Source organism: Solanum tuberosum, unplaced genomic scaffold (assembly GCF_000226075.1).
Source record: "Solanum tuberosum cultivar DM 1-3 516 R44 unplaced genomic scaffold, SolTub_3.0 scf00090, whole genome shotgun sequence".
Lineage (NCBI taxonomy): Eukaryota > Viridiplantae > Streptophyta > Magnoliopsida > Solanales > Solanaceae > Solanum > Solanum tuberosum.
In genome coordinates this window covers 922,979-936,074 of record NW_006239013.1, presented here as the reverse complement: position 1 = coordinate 936,074, position 13,096 = coordinate 922,979, and the positions used below count along the sequence as shown (strand labels likewise).

At 34.7% G+C, this 13,096-nt stretch overlaps 1 protein-coding gene across 5 annotated transcripts; it reads left to right on the top strand.

Moving 5' to 3' along the window:
• Nucleotides 1-515: 515 nt before the first annotated feature.
• LOC102585700 (uncharacterized protein DDB_G0283697-like) lies at nt 516-11,147 on the top strand. 5 transcript variants are annotated; one of them, XM_006346802.2, is made up of 8 exons: nt 516-582; nt 712-823; nt 1,690-1,791; nt 1,872-2,123; nt 2,411-2,530; nt 2,787-2,884; nt 3,266-3,476; nt 10,525-11,147. In XM_006346802.2, the coding sequence occupies exons 2-8, from the start codon at nt 733-735 to the stop codon at nt 10,608-10,610; spliced, it is 960 nt and encodes a 319-aa protein (XP_006346864.1). In that variant the 5' UTR covers nt 516-582; nt 712-732; the 3' UTR covers nt 10,611-11,147. The 5 variants fall into 5 exon arrangements, with proteins under 5 accessions (XP_006346864.1, XP_006346865.1, XP_015164049.1 ...); XM_006346803.2 differs by having other exon boundaries at nt 539-639; XM_015308564.1 differs by having other exon boundaries at nt 541-614.
• Nucleotides 11,148-13,096: the final 1,949 nt, after the last annotated feature.

The following is a 13,096-nucleotide window of genomic DNA, read 5'->3' as shown; positions in this document are numbered from 1 at the left end:
ACCTACCATACTTCGCAAAAATAGTCACACTTTCTCTTAATTGAAACACTTTGTTCGTGTAGTGATAACTCTAGTATTGCTTAATTGCTTAATTGAACCGACAATGACTTTTTTGTGGATTGTTCATGTGCTGGATATTTGTATCTATCGACGTAAATCCTCAAAAAAATTACTATTACTTTCAAAACAGATAAATCAGAAAAACTAAACCAAATCGAACCAAATCAATAATAACCAAATTGACAGTTATTTTTTTCGTTTGATTTGGTTTGGTTTTAGAAATTTAAAAAACTGACTATATTTGTTTAATTTTGATTTTAATTAATAACCGATCCAAACCAAACCACGAACACCTCGAGATGTACCAAATCAATAGTGAATAATTATCGTTGGACAATAAGGTTAACTTTGCAAACAAACCTAAAAATCAAAATTGAGTGAGTTAGAAAGTAAAACACGTATTGGGATATTAACTGCTATTTTTTGGTGGCGTATAAATTCAACAAAACTTAAAAGGCAAATTTGTTAGAATTTTTTATAAAATAAGTCTGTTTATTCTTTCTCCTCACAAAACCGAAGCAGGTACGGCGCCGTCCTCAGCCGTCTCCGCCTCTGTACTCAGTTTTTTCTTGATAATTGGTATACCAGTTGATAATGATGTTGTGGGTTTCTCCTTTTTTTTCTGCTAATTTTTGGGTATAAAATTGACAGACAAAAGAAGGGTAGAGGAGGATGGGAGCTGAGGGTTCACTGGAAAAGCTAAACAAAAAGAAGAAATCAAAAAAGAATAAAGAGGGTAGAGCTATCTTCCTCCAAAAAGAAGGTATTATTGCCTTAAAGTTTCCATCTTTCATTGATTTTATGATGAATGAATGAATGTGCATATAGAACATACTCTAACTAATTTGGGATTTCACTTGATATGCTTTTGTTTTGTTGTTGTGACATTAAAGTATAATAAACAATCGTTCTCCTGAAAAAAAAATTAACTATCTTTTGAATGTTTGATTAAAATATTTACATTCTGAGCTACTTTAGTTTTCAAGCTAAATGGGCATAATTTATGGATGACTCAAACAGTTAGGCTTCTGATTACTTTCATCTTTAGGTGTTCTCGAGGAGTGAGTCCGTTTTTGCTAAGCTTATCTTTTTATTCAGTTCACCTATGTTGTTCTGACTCTTCAAAAATGTCAATGGGTGGATGTTGGATTCTCCAAAACTAGTGTATTTCTGGAGAATCCGACATCGGTGCAGCATCCAAAGTGAAGAGTCTGCACAACTTAGGTTTTCATAGAGGTGCTCTTCTCTTTGAAGGAAACTTTTGTATATCTCTGTTGAAAGCTTGGTTTTTCTTTTATGAGGGTCTTTGTTATGTATTTGAATCAGATTGCTTAGAAAATATATGGAGCGGGAATATGTGATCGAAAGAGTGTTTTTAGTGTAGTACTATAACAAGAATCATAAATTTCTATGGAAGGAAATGGCGTTGGGTTTAATTAGGATTCTAGATACAGTAAAACGTGATTTGTCGAATGAGCCAAAGATTGGGAAGTAGGGTGCCCATACATTATGGTGAACCAGTAAAAAGCTTATTATAGAACTCCTTCCTTTACCCGGCAATTTTTCTTATCACACTTGTTAGTTTGACGTCTACCAAACAATGATATTGATTGTGCCCTTTTATGCAAGAGGAGAAGTTGGCTAAGGCAATGGAAGAAAAGAAGAGGAAGAAGAAGAGAGCTCATGTGCTAACTAGAAGAAGAGATGAAGTACATCTCTCAAATTATAAAGGTAATCAACATATAAAAGTCAATTTGAATTTTACTGTGCTGCAATCTTTTTTTGGTTGTTGATTAGTTTTGATGAATCAGATAATGTGGATGGAGAAAAACAGAACAAATCTGCAAAGAGGAAGATGAGGAAAGATGTCAGACTTGATGAAACTGAAAGTTTGGAAATTGATCAATCTAATGAAAGAGAGGATGAACTTGGTCAAGAAAATAATGTATCCGCTGAGAAAAGGAAATCCAGAAAGAAGAAGAGAAAAAGTGAGAAGAAAGTACGGAGAAATGAGACTGTTGATCATTATGTTGAGGCTAATGATGATTCAGATCAGAAAAGTGGTATGGAGAGATTTTCTAGTGGCTCAGTTGTTTCTCTCTCTCTCTGTCTCTCTCTCTATCTCTCTCTCTCTCTCTCTCGTATTTCCTTTTACTGTATGTTTAAAAAGAGCTAAGAGTTCAGGAAGACACCTCTTAAAGTGACATCTCCATTTTTGTGCAGAGTACAAAGGAGAAAAGGAATTAATTTTACTAGACTGATTTTTCTAACTGTTAAATAGACATGATGATATTGTCAGTACCATATTGCTTACCCCTAGGCAAGCCAAATGATGTTGTCAAAATTGCAGAGAAGGATCATTCACTCACAATAACGCAAGACAACTTGGTGGAGAAGAGAGGACAAGCAGGATATGAAGAGATTGATGAACTATCTTCTGGCGATGAGGATTGCTCGAAAGGAATGAGAAGTAAGAACCTATATATTCCTGAAAAATTGCCACTTACCTGTTGCTTGGCTCCAGTGTTCTACATTTGAGATTAGAAGTTGGATTTTCTTTCTCAATTATCTCAAGGAGAAACTCTAATCATTGTTGCAGTTTCGAAGTTATTCTGCTGTTGTATATCCCCCTTTTTGCCTTTCAGAAAAATGTTGATATGGCCACTTAGTCCAGTAATGTTATATCGTTTTGCTTCCTTATTAAGTAGATATCTCCTTTATTGCAGAGTGGGTACTCGATTATTACCAGAGTAGGCCTGGGTTGAAGGTGTTGCAAGAAAGAATTGATGAGTTTATTACTTCTTATGAGGCGAAAAAGGAACAGGTACATCATTTCTCCAGAATGTTCTTTTGCTGTTAATGATGTTGTTGAAGTACTTGGAGGAATGCTAGGATGTTTATGAGCTCTGTTATGTCTAGAGCTGGTTAATGCTTCAGTTTTTAGAAAGAAAATGGACAACTTTTGCAGAATTTTGCTCATATCATGTATAAAGTTTCATAGTAATCTTGAAATGTTTTGACTGACAGAAAATGATGTGTTATAAAAAAATTGTTAATGCCCTGAACCAATCATGTTCTATACATCTGATGGTTGGATTTTATTTTCATTATATGTGGTTAACATGTATGTTTTCTTGTTTGATGAACTGGAGAGTAGTCTCTTCTTAATTTTTTCTTTCATATCTGGCTTATTCTGTTCATACAGGAAAGGAAAGAAAAAGAAGCCCTTGCTGCAGAAGATGGCTGGACTGTTGTCGTACATCACAAAGGAAGGAAAAAGACAACTGATTCTGAAACTGGAATTGCAGTTGGTTCTGTTTCCCAAGCTGCAGTCATGGATAATATGGACAAAAAGAAAAAGAAAGATGTGGGTTTAGATTTCTACCGGTTTCAAAAAAGAGAAGCAAAGAGAAATGGTATGCTCATTGTATTTTTTATTTTCTTGATACTCCCTTGCTCCATTTCCATTCCAATTTTCATCTACTTCCTATCCTTGGTCACTTTTTTCATACAAGGGGAAGAGCAAGATTCTCAAATGTTACATCTCATTAAAAAACTTATGGGTGAACAAGTATACATTATTTCTTATCTTACCTCGCCCGGTTGAAAACTCCAAAAATTTGACCAACCAAACATGAGAAAAGTGGAAAACATTTTCTTCCATATGAAACCCAAACTATGTTGTTTATTATTTGATTCTTGGAAGAGAAGTATGGTTTTAGTAATTTGATCTACATGTGTATTTGTAAGTTTTGGTACCAAAGTTGTACTATTTATTCATCCATAGGGATACAAATTTATAGTGTAGAAAACCAAACTATCTAGCAATCAAATTCCTTGATTCTAGCAGATTTGAGAATCAAGGGATGATTTTATTGATCTAATATCCTAACCTATTCAATAGCATATCAGATATGATTTTATAAGATCAATTTAAATCCTACAAAATCATATCTGATGACACTTAGTTTTTTACAAATCAACACTCCCCCTCAAGTTGGCATGTAAATATCTGTCATGCCTAACTTGCTTACAAAATTTCAAACTTTGGTTTAAACAAGCCTTTTGTGAAAATATCCGCAATTTGCTAATTTGTTGTGACGAAAGGCATGCACACGTTTCCTTCTTCAATCTTCTCTTTTATGAAGTGCCTGTCCACTTCAACATACTTTGTTCTGTCATGTTGAACTGGATTGTGAGCAATACTTATGGCAGCTTTGTTGTCACAGTACAACTTCATTGGTAACACAAACAACATTTTTAGTTCTTCCATCATCTTCTTGAGCCAAATCATTTCACAGATCCCATGGGCCATAGATCGGTATTCAACTTCAGCACTGCTACGGGCGACAACATTCTGCTTTTTACTCCTCCAAGTCACTAGATTTCCCCATATAAAAGTACAATATCCTGATGTAGACCTCCTATCAATAGTAGAACCTGCCCAATCTACATCTGTAAAGCTTTCAATGCCCTTTTCTTGTCCCTTTTTGAAAAACAAACCTATCCCTGGTGAACTTTTCAAATATCTTAGAATCCTGTAGACCGCTTCTTGGTGCTCTTCCTATGGAGAGTGCATAAATTGACTCACTAAGCTTACAGCAAAAACTATATCAGGCCGAGTGTGATAAGTAGATCAACTTTCCCACTAGTCTCTGATATTGACTTTGGTCAACTGAATTTCCTTCTTTGTTTCCGAATTTCATAATTGGATCAATAGGTGTTTCAGCTGGACGACAACCACTCATACCTGTCTCTTTTAGAAGATCTAGTACATACTTCCTTTGTGACACCATAATGCCTTCTTTTGATCTTGCTACTTCCATGCCAAGAAAATATTTTAATTGGCCCAAATCTTTAATCTCGAACTCTGAGGCCAGCCAACTGTTTTTAAAAAATTTTCATTTCGGGCAAGTCATCTCCTGTAAGTATGATATCATCGACATAGGATAGTTGTCTTTCCATCAATAGAGTGACGAATGAACATGGTATGATCTGCTTTCCCTTGAGTGTACCCTTGTTTTTTTACAAACTGAGTAAAGCTCTCAAACCAAGCTCTTGGAGATTGTTTGAGCCCGTAGAGAGATTTCTTTAGCTTGCACACTCTAGTTCCATACCTTTCTTCAAAACCCGGAGGACTTCTTCTTCAAGTGTTCCGTTCAAGAATGCATTCTTGACGTCTAGTTGTTGAAGGGGCCAATCAAGATTGGTAGCAATGGTTAGAAGAACCCTGATTGAATTCAACTTCACAACTGGAGCGAATGTCTCAAGATAGTCAATCCCATAGGTCTGAGTGAACCCTTTTGCTACCAAACGTGCCTTATACCTCTCCAGGGATCCATCTGACTTAAATTTGATGGTGAACACCCATTTGCAACCCACTGTTTTCTTTCCACGTGGCTGTTCCACAATTTCCCATGTTTCATTTCTATCAAGAGCATTCATCTCCTCTAGAATTGCCTCTTTCCACTTGTGAACATTCAAAGCATCCTGCACATTTCTTGGTATCTCCATTCCAGATAATTGAGAAAGGAAAGCTATATAGGAAGGGGACAAGTTTCTATATGACACAAAATTTGACATGAGATGGTTGGTGACTTTTCTTACCCCTTTACGTTTAGCAATTGGAAGATCAAGGTCTAAAGTAACAAGGGGCAAATCAGAATTAGGTTCTATAGAATTACCTTGTGTATCAATGAGATCTTGTGGGGTGGACATTTGGTTCTGATGAGAGTCCTTGATCTCTTTTTCTTGGTTCCAGTTTTAATTCCTTTGTTTGTTCCTTGTTCTTGTCATTAATTGTATCATGAAGAAACTGTATTGTCTCAGTTTCCTTATTTTCAATAATTAAGTTGGGATCTCTTACCTTATCTAGGTTATTACCAAAAATACTATTTCCCGTATCTATCATGAAACCTGGATCAGTTTTTTCCTTACATGTGAGGTCAAGAGGATCCTTATTATCCCTCAAGTCTTCTCTATGTTTCTCCCCCTGAAGATGAGTTCCAAAAAACAATTGAGATTCAAAAAATGTGGCATCCATTGTGACAATAACCTTCCTAGTATTTGGGTCATAGCACTTGGTATCCCTTTTTACTAGGGGCATAGCCAACAAAAGCACATTTCTTAGCACGTGGGTCAAGTTTACTCCTATTATGATCATGAATATGAACAAATACACTACACCCAAAGACTCTCAAGGATAGGTCAGCGGTCAATCTAGAATTAGGGAAATATGTCTTAAACATACTGAAAGGGGTTTTAAAACCTAGAACACGAGAAGGCATCCTACTAATAAGATAGGTGGATATTAAAAGAGCTTCTCCCCAAAGAAATTTAGGGACTTCACTTGTGAACATTAAGGCCCTAGTTACTTCCATAAGATGCCTATTTTTTCTCTCAGCTACTCCATTTTGTTGGGGTGTATTAGGACTTGAACTTTGGTGTACTATTCCCTTGGCAGTGAAAAAACTGCCTAGCTGGTCATTGAAAAACTCTCTCCCGTTATCACTCCGAAATATTTGAATCTTCTCATAAAATTGTGTCTCAACCATAACATAAAAAGCCTCAAACATATGTTTTACTTCCCCTCTATCTTTCAATAGGTACACCCAAGTTAGTCTAGTGTGATCATCTATGAAACTCACAAACCATCTTTTTCCATTTATAGTTGCTACCCTAAAAGGTCCCCAAACATCACTATGGATCAACTTAAAAGGTTTTGTTGCATGATATTTTTGGGAAGAAAAAGATGAACGTCTATGTTTAGCCATTTCACAAATTTCACACTCAAAGGAGGATGCACTTTTATTCATAAACAATTGAGGTAACAAGAGTTTCAAATAATGAAAACTAGGATGACCAAGTCTATAGTGCCATAACATGACTTTATTATCAACTAGAACAGAGTTCAAACAAGCTGAACTTAGATTTATTGAATTGTCACCATCTTCAAGAAAATAGAGACCTTCAGACTCTCTAGCATTGCCTATCATCTTCCCCGAGACCTTGTCCTGAAATACACATGAAATAGAGTCAAAGATAGCACGATAATCAAGGTTTTGAGTCAATTTTTTTTTTGATAACCGAGAAATCCGTTTGTGACCCGCCCTTTGGACCAATCATAGCCTTCTAAACTCGGTGGATAATGGGCCCGCCCCTCTACCCTTCTCCACTTAAATACCGGGCTTCGCTTTGCATGGTGTGGGGCTTGAACCTGCGACCTAAGCCACAAATCCTCCACCTTTTGCCACTTGAGCTAGGCCTTGGGGATGGGTTTTGAGTCAATTTGCTGATGGACAAAAGATTATGAGACAATTTTGGAACATGAAGGACATCAACAAGAGTCAAAAAGGGGTTAGTTTGACTGTCCCTTTTCCAGCAACTGCTGAGAAGGAACCATCAGCAACTTTGACTTTTTTATTTCCTGCGGATGGAATGTAAGTCAAGAAAAAATGGGAATTCCATGTCATGTGATCACTTTCCCCTGAATCTATGATCCAAGAATTAATACCAGTAGAATCTGTACTCAAAAAAACAGAAGGTACATTACCTGCTTGGGAAAAAGGACAAGTAGGAGTAGGAGGATCAGGTTTACTGATTTGGAGTTGAGATTGGAGAAGTTTGTGCAGTAGCTCCAATTGTTCCTTGGTGAATGGTGGCATTTCTGGAGAAGATTTCATCCCTGATTCTTCGCTGGTACATTGAAAGACCTGGCTGCCATGGTTGTCTGTATTAGAAAACTGGAAAGAAATCAAGATAACCACAGAAGAGTTTGGGAGGTAGTAAACTTCTCACTAAACTGAAACAATGAACAACCTTTATAAAGGCAATACACATCCTACATTATCTCAACCACTAAGCCATAAAAGAAATTAAAACTGACCTACTAAGTCACACATTTCCAATAACTTGGAATTAGAAACCATATACCCTTAAAACTAGGAAAGCAGAAACTAGATTAATTAATTAAAATATCTAACAGTCTGGCCTTTTTTTATTCCAATTAGACGGTTTCCATGGATTTTCCAACAAGTCTCATGAGTGTGCCAGTATTTTTTGCAAAAATCACACCATGGCTTCTTTTTCCTATCATTTTCATTTTTCGCAACAACTAGAGCAGAAGAATCTATATTTTTTGTTTCCAGATTGGGATCTATTTTTAGCATAACATTCCTCCTTGTTTCATCTTGCCTAATCTTAGAAAAAGTTTCCCTCAAAGTGGGTAGTGGGTTTTTTCCAAGAATTCGAGAACGAAGCTCATCGAATTCTTGGTTCAACCTTGCTAGAAATAGATAAACCCTCTCATTTTCTTCTTTTTTCATTGCTTTCACGCTATCCTTAGGACACTCTCATTCATCATTATAGCATTGATCTAATTCTTGCCATAGGGAAACCATCTCATTATAATAAATAGTAACACCTCTCTTCCCCTGCCAAGCTTTCCACAATTTAATTTTTAATTCAAAAATTTGAGAGGCATTCTCTAAATCAGAATAAGTCTCTCTAATAGCCTCCCAAACATTCCTAGCAGTGGGAAGAAACAAATATGGCTTACCTATGGCAGGATCCATGGAGTTTAGTAGCCAAGCGATTACCATCGAGTTTTCTGATCTCCAGGCGTTCATTTTGGGGTCTCCTGGTTCAGGCTTTCTCGTTTCTCCAGTCAAGTGTCCAAGTTTTCCTCGGCCATCAATTGTCAAACGAACAGATTGTGCCCATTCCAAATAATTCTTTCCATTCAGCTTGTGAGTAGTAAGCTGAAAAGAAAAATGAGAAGAATCGTTGCCTTGGTTCATCGGAGCTTTGTTAATAGAACTCTCGGCTTCTATCGATGCCGCTGGGTGACGTAACCCAGTAAATGTTGTTTTAGTCATAAGCAACACAAGAATGAAGTTGCTCTGATACCATGTAAGTTTTGGTACTAAAATTGTACTATTTATTCATCCATAGAGATACAAATTTATAGTATAGAAAACCAAACTATCTAGCAATCAAATTCCTTGATTCTGGCAGATTTGAGAATCAAAGGATGATTTTATTGATCTAATATCCTAACCTATTCAATAGCATATCAGATCAATTTAAATCCTACAAAATCATATCTGATCACACTTAGATATTTACAAATCAACAATATTGCACTGTTTCCACAAATGCCTCATTCTGTATCGTTGAATGAATTGTTTGGTATCTAAATAAGTGAAAAAGGGGAGCTCTCATCTTTATCAATATATAGAATGCTTCAGCAATGCTTGTCATGGCATATGGTCAAGTTTGAGCCTGAGACAATCTCTCGAAATACATCAAATTGGGACTTGAAGCCACCTAAGAAAAGCCTTGGATTTGATTTAGTGTCAAAGAGTTATATCTTTATATGTGCTTGTTCTTGAAATCGTTTCTTTTCAAGGTTGAGTGGAATCTGTCTTAATCTTCCGTCAAGGTACTCTTCTTGTCTTACATCCATATATCTGCAATCTGAAACCTACTGGTAGATCTGAAAATTGGCACAATCTCTCTCCTTTCTCAAGCCCCAACTTACTCTTTTTCCTCCACGCACCCAATAGTCTGAAGTTTCTTGTCCCCTTCTTTGTTTTCCATGTTTTCTGGTTTACTCTCTTCTCGTCGTCATTGTCTTATCCCCCAAATATTAAAACCTTTTTTTCTGGTTGAGAATTGATACTGAGGCTGGCAACTTTGTTTTAGGGAAGAAATCATCATCTTTTGTTTTAAGGTTGGGATGAGAAATAAGATTTTGGATCCATAGAAGTGGCAGAACTGAGAATTGGCCATTAAACCTATCCCAGTTTCCCTTTTCCCTCTTTCTTTATCTTGTGTTGGCAAAAGATGTTAGATTACTCCTTCAACTCTTGAACTATCTTCATACATAGTTTCTTTTTTGTTTCCCTTACTTTTCCGGCCAAATGTTCATCTTAGTGTGGAATAAGGACTACGTACAAGCTGAAGCTAGTTTGTAATAAAATAATTTAATAACAGATAGGAGAAACAAGAATAATTGGTGTAGAGAAGCTGGTTTTGTACAAAGTAAAAAAAAGACAATCAGAATTACTACTTCCTATTATGTGAAACTGGTTATCAAGTGGTTGATGGGGTTGTGTAGAGGGGGAAAGCACAAAGGTGCATCTTGGTTTACGGTCTGCAGGTAGCTATTAGGCCTTTTTTAAAAGTCACACGAGTTTGGAAGAAAATAGATGTTGGTGTTATTTGAATTATGTGTTAAATAATTTACTCCCACTCGTATATTTGTGTAAAATTTCCATCAATAATCCATGTCAGCTTAGATTCTCCTAAAAGTCTCTGCATTGACAATTTTGTAACATCCGAGCAGGCCATTCACTTTGCGCAATTGATTTCTTCTTGTTTTTCTACTAGCAACTGAATCTCAATATGCTTGCTTGCTTGTTATTACTCTCAGATGACCGCTAACATGCTTGTTATATTCAGAGATCATGGTGCTGCAGAGCAAATTCGAGCAGGACAAGAAAAGGATACAGCAGTTGAGAGCTGCAAGAAAATTTCGACCTTATTAAACAAATACTATAATTTTTCTGGAAGGGAGTTGTTATAAGTTAGAAAAGAGAGGGACGGAAGGTTAAGGAAAAAGGGGTTCCAATGATAACCACAATAACCATAACTTGAGAACATATTCATTTATTATGGTTTAGTTTCCGAGCGCATCAATTATTTTATCAGGTAACTCCATCCATCAAGATGCAAGCAAAAATGCACATGAATGTTGTCATAGAGGCGACTTGGCGATTAATATGATACAGTCTGTAGATGTCATCGCGTCTAGTTGCCATATTTTGATGGATATTGAAATATTTATAGATTTATCTACTGAAAGTGTATGCTATTTCTTGTTAATGGTGTTGTTTGCACTAAAATAATGGAGAAAAAAAGAAGTTTTGTTTTTTGCTTTATGGATAGGTGGACTGCATGGTGATTTGTATTGGGATTGGTTAGAGATACTGGTAGTCTAGTGGTGGTCATTCACTGGATAAGAGGTGAAATTTTGAACAGTTGTATTAAGGGTATGTTAAATATCAGCGATAGTTGTAATATAATATTACATATTATTATGAATTTGGTAATTGTTATTCCAGAACAAATATAATACAACTCTAACAACATAAACTAATTTAAATAATACTGAAACATTTGAGATTCACATATAATACTTGTAATACACTTGTATTAAAATGTTTTAATTATTTATTCACCACGTGCATAAAAACATGTCTATAATATGTATAATATATTGAATTCAAAACATACTGCAATTGTTGTTTATTTTCTCTTATTAATGATATTAAAAATGTATTATACCTAAATTTTAAATATTTAAATTAGTTTATGTTTTACGATATGAAAATTGTGTTAGAAATATATTAAATATGTATTTAGCTATTTTGATTTTAGAAAGTAAAGATAATGTTTAAAAGTGAAAAATGAGCTACAATTAGTAATTTGTTGTAAACATATTATTTGGTGGATGTCATGAATGACCTCACCTTGTTACCGTAGCATTATGACTACTCCAAGTCATAATGCCTATAAAATGACATTGATAATAATGTAAAAATACACACACACAAAAAAAAGATACTACTCCCTTCCTATTTCTTATATCTCTTCTTCTACTACTTTCGTTTCTCTTTTCTTTGTTTTTGTCATATTATTCCTCTCTTCTTCTCTAGTTTTTTGCTATTCATGTTTTTATATATTATCTTTATATTATAACACGTTATCAGCACGAAGCTCAAAGATTAAAGAAGTTAAGTGAGATTAATTAAATAGATATACTCATATTTGCTTAATTTTCAAAACAAATTCAATGGTGTGATTTGGAATCACTTCCACAGATAACATTTTATTTTTATTAATGGTCTGATCTGAGATTAAATTTTTTATGGATACTTTTAATAATAATGCAAGTCGGTTATATATGAGAATTTATTTTCTTTAGTGAATTTTTGGGTAAAATTTTGTCCGAAAATCGGTAAGTTTTATGTTTATTTTGGAGTATTGTTCTGTTAATATTTCTAAACTCTTAATATTGATTATTTTATTTTGTATTATGGAGAAAGATCATAAATCCACAATAATTAGGTTTGACTACTCCAATCGGTTCAAATATTTAAGATTAACAGCTGCTTCATTTTAATTAGTACAATACTAAAGAGATCACAAATGTAATAACTTCTAGTCGGAAGTTGGTTTTAATCATGAAGAATTGAAGATTTTGCAAGTCTACTGATGAATTATATGAATATTTCTTTGCTTATCTCCCTTCATTTCAAACCCAAAACACCATAAAAAAATTCCCTTTATAAACCCATCAACCCCTTTATCACTTTAACAACATGAAATGTTCTAAATTTGAATTTTAAGAAAAAAAAATGTTTTCCTGAAAATTTTCAGAATCTTATTGTAATTTTAGCAAAATCCAAATGAATAATTGGCTGCCAATTGCAAAAAGTTTTTATCCTATTTATGTCACTAATGATGGGGTTGTTGACTACTTAAAGCTATCAACTTTTTATGATTTGTCAAATGTGGTTGATTAACTTTTATCATGTTATGAATTTACTGATTATATTTTTATTTTATCAAAGTTTAATTAAATTATGCGTATCATTATAAAGTGATTATAACTTAAAGGTCTATGTGGTTGAGTTTCGCAGTACCTTGACCTATTATGCAATTGATTGAAGTTATGATGATAGATTCAAGTCCTATTGTACTAAGGGGTCGTTTGGTACAAAGATTAATAACGTAGGGATTAGCAATGCAGAGATTAATAGTGCACGGATAAGTAATGCATGATTTATTTTTATCAAGTGTTTGGTTTATTATTTCTCACCGCATCTTGTGTTTGGATTAAAACTCTAAGGGTTGTTTGGATCAATTTTGTGGCTTTATAGTCTTCTATTGTGGAAAAACTCAATTCATTTTGATTAGGTTTCAATAACATTTCAAGATTTTCACTTTGTTATTTTAGATTTTGTTGCAC